The 3,823-nt window shown below is 42.6% G+C and overlaps 1 protein-coding gene across 1 annotated transcript; it reads right to left on the reverse strand.

Annotated features, from left to right (window-relative positions):
• Positions 1–595: 595 nt before the first annotated feature.
• On the reverse strand, positions 596–3,304 carry LOC141594594 (uncharacterized). The gene has a single exon (XM_074414603.1). It carries the CDS (start codon positions 3,302–3,304, stop codon positions 596–598), a length of 2,709 nt encoding a protein of 902 aa, XP_074270704.1.
• Between the last annotated feature and the right edge of the window lie 519 nt (positions 3,305–3,823).

The raw sequence follows: 3,823 nt of genomic DNA on the forward strand, positions 1-3,823 counted from the left end.
AGGCGACACACGAGATTGGAATTGGAGTGTCGAAACCCGTGAGGCAATTTCATATAAACAACCTCATTAAGATCGCCATGTAAGAAGGCATTGTGTACATCCATTTGATGCACATGCCATCCACAGGCGACAACGACAGCTAAAAAGGATCGAACAGTCGTCATTTTGGCGACAGAAGCAAAAGTCTCGTCATAATCGAGACCTTCAACTTGATGATTGCCAAGAACAACTAAGCGAGCCTTTAGCCGTTCAATTGTTCCATTGGCATTATACTTGATACGATAAACCCATTTATTTCCCAAAGCTCGTTTATTAGGTGGTAATTCCTCCAAAACCCAAGTTTTATTTAATTCCAACGCATCAATCTCACGAGTCATCGCATCGCGCCATCCCGGGTCCGAAATGGCTTCTTTAAAATGGCGAGGTTCTCGTGCTGCATTAGAATTGGCAACAAAGTGCCTATATTTTGTAGAGAAATTATTATAATTAAAATAAGCCGAGAGAGGATAGCGAGTACCTGGAGATGATGGAGTGGGCGAGACAGCGACAATTGGACTGAGAGTGTGTACCATGTGTGTGTCTGTGATGAATCCTTTCAATCGAGAAGAAGGAACTTAGGTCGAAAACCACGACCCATTTGCGTAGGATTAGCGGCCTGCTCATCAGATGTTGAGGCTGGGATGACCGTAGTAGATGGACCCGATGATGATGATGGGTCGTGTGTGGGAGGAGGCTCGGCTGTTGGTGACGGGGGTGAGACAGGTGGGTTGTCCTGTAAAGCGTGAGCCCCCCCTGTCGTCGAAGTAGCAAGCAAGTCAGGCGAATTAGGCTGTGCAGCTGGGACAGACGATTCAGTAAGTAGTTGGTCCATATCATCATCGAAAATAGGAAGTTCAGAGGATGGCAAAATAGGCGAAGCAGGGAGTTTATATGGGAATTCTTGTTCAAAAAACTTGACATCGCGAGAAACGAAATACTCATTGGTCTCAATATCAAAAACTTTCCATCCTTTCTTACCAAATGGGTAACCTAGAAAGACACACCGACGACTACGGCTGGCAAATTTATTTCCTTTATGCCGTTGGTTGTGTGCATAACAAAGGCAGCCGAACACGCGAATAGAATCGTAGCAGGGAATTTTGTTGAACAAAATTTCGAATGGCGTCTTATGCGCAAGTAAAGGAGATGGAGTTCTATTAATAATATGGAAAGCAGCCATCACAGCCTCGCCCCAAAACTTGATTGGTAATGAGCCTTCAAATAATAATGCCCGAGCAATATTTAAGATATGCCGATGTTTACGCTCTACTCGTCCGTTTTGTTGAGGAGTGCCCACGCATGAGGTTTCAAAAATAATCCCATGTTGTGCGAAATACGGTTTAAGGGGAGAGAACTCAGTCCCATTATCACTTCGTATAGTCTTAATGTCTTTATTAAATTGTCGTTTTATCATAGCAAGAAATTCGAGAAACAAACGGGGAACGTCATCCTTAGTACGCAAAAGATAAACCCAAACGCCGCGAGAATTATCATCAACAAGAGTCAAAAAATAATGGGCACCAGTTGAAGAGGGAGTATTATACGGCCCCCATAAGTCACAATGAAGTAAATCGAAAATAGAGATTGCTTTATTGATACTTCGAGGAAAACTACAACGAGTTTGCTTGGCCCGTAAACATACGTCACAAGCTTTATTAGACAATTTGCTAGAAAAACTAAGACTAGGTAATTTATTAAGTACTTCAATGGAAGGATGACCCATACGTTTGTGCCATAGATCAATTGAAGAGAGGGAAGCAATATTCAAAGCAGCTGCACACGACACACCACGGTAGAAGTAAAGTCCATCCTCGCGTTTACCCGCTCCAATCAACCTCCTCGTCTGTCGGTCCTGAATAACACAAAAAGATTTAGCACATTGAATGATGCAATCGGTTTCATCAATTAATTGTAAAATCGAAATTAAATTGCAAGTCAGACCCGGAACGTAAAGAACATTAGAAATAATTAGACCCCCATCAAGGGTTACACGCCCTTGATAAGTAGCAGTAGTTGTGAGCCCATTAGGAAGGCCAACAGGACATGAGTCGATTTTCTGTATGTGAGACATGTTTGAAAGAGTGCCAGTAGCATGGTTTGTTGCGCCGGTATCAAGTATCCAAGCATTCTTACCATGTAAATGATCTTTAGCCTTAGGAATATTCAATAAATCGAGTAATTGTTGCCATTGTTCGGTAGTCAAGCCAGCAACAGCGGAGGAATCAGGAGCTGGTCGTGAGGTGCTAGTGGAACCCTCGGTATAAGCGGTATTGATGCGAGCAGAACCACCGCGGCCACGACCTGCATTGGAGCCACCACGGCCACGTCCGCCACGGGTCCCTCCCCCACGGTTTGAAGTACGAGGACCGCGTGGTCGATCCCCCCACCAGTCAGGATAGCCGTGAATAAGGAAGCACATACTTTCGTCATGACCGTCGCGATTACAGTGGGTACAATGTTTATCGGCATTAGGATTTTTGGGTTTAAATTCAGAGGTAACCTTGAATGCCAAAACATTATCAGTATCGTCAGTAGTCGACGAGGAAGGAGCTGAACGTAACCGTTCTTCCTGAATGGCAGCTTGATAGGCGCGATTAACTGAGGGTAAAGTGGCAGTAGAGAGGAGATTGGAGCGAAGATTGGCGTAAAGACCATTGTCGAGGCCAGATAAGAACTTGTGAAGTCGCTTATTTTCTTGAAAAACTCCAAACTTTGAGGCAAGATTGCAGCTGCAATTGCCACATTCACAGCCGGGTAGTTGTTCGTAATTAGCGATATCGTCCCATAGATGCTTCAAACGACCGAAGTAGTGGGCAACGGTCTCTGTTTTGCTCTGTTTGCAGTCAGCTAACGCAGTTTCTAACTGTTGAACACGAATACCGTTGACAACGCAAAATCGATCGTTAAGATCTTTCCATAAAAGAACGGCATCTTCATAATAAGAGATCGTGCTGCGAAGAGAAGGTTCGATAGTATTCATAATCCATGAGACGATCATGGAATGAACAGTATACCAATCATCAAGATTGGTTGTAGGTTTTGCAATTGTACCATCGATGAAACCAAATTTTCGTCGTGCTTTGAGGGCAAGACGAATTGAGCGAGCCCATTCATCATAATTCTCACCTCGTAATTGAACATTGGTAATTAAATTGCCGGGATTATCTTGACTGCCGAGATGAAAGGGGGAAGCAGTTGGATTTGGTGGTGGGGGTGGAGGAGGAGGTGGTGGAGGCGGTATGAGTGTGCCGTCTCCAGTAGCCATTATTTTAGAAAATTTTGATTGAGATTTAGAACTTGGTGTCTGATACCATGTCAAACGTAGATAATAGGGTAATTCTGGTGTATTATTTCATCAATAATCGATCACCTTATATAGGTGTACAACGTAGCTAGTTTGATACAAATAGGATTGTCGAGACATATATTAAACTATAACATAAATCGTTATTGTTGATAGGAATTACTACCTCGACATCTAAGAGACTTCTATTCCGTCTTAATAGCTAGCTAAGAGTAATATTAGGACTCGTAGTCATAGTAGGACTCAAGTCATTGTTTGCTTCGTAGTAGGAGTTAAGTCCATATCGTCATATGGATGTGTCACTGTGGAAATAGTAAGGGCAATCAAACAAAGAGGTTTTGGGAACGAGCCTCATCAATGGCTTTTTGTCAGGTTTGACTTAATAATAAATCTAATTTATAAAATAAAGAAAAAAAATTTCCATAAATATAGTTAACTAGATGTAGTTATGCTAAATTATTAACCTAGCCTTACACAAAC

Source organism: Silene latifolia, chromosome 8 (genome assembly GCF_048544455.1).
Source record: "Silene latifolia isolate original U9 population chromosome 8, ASM4854445v1, whole genome shotgun sequence".
Classification (NCBI taxonomy): Eukaryota; Viridiplantae; Streptophyta; class Magnoliopsida; order Caryophyllales; family Caryophyllaceae; genus Silene; species Silene latifolia.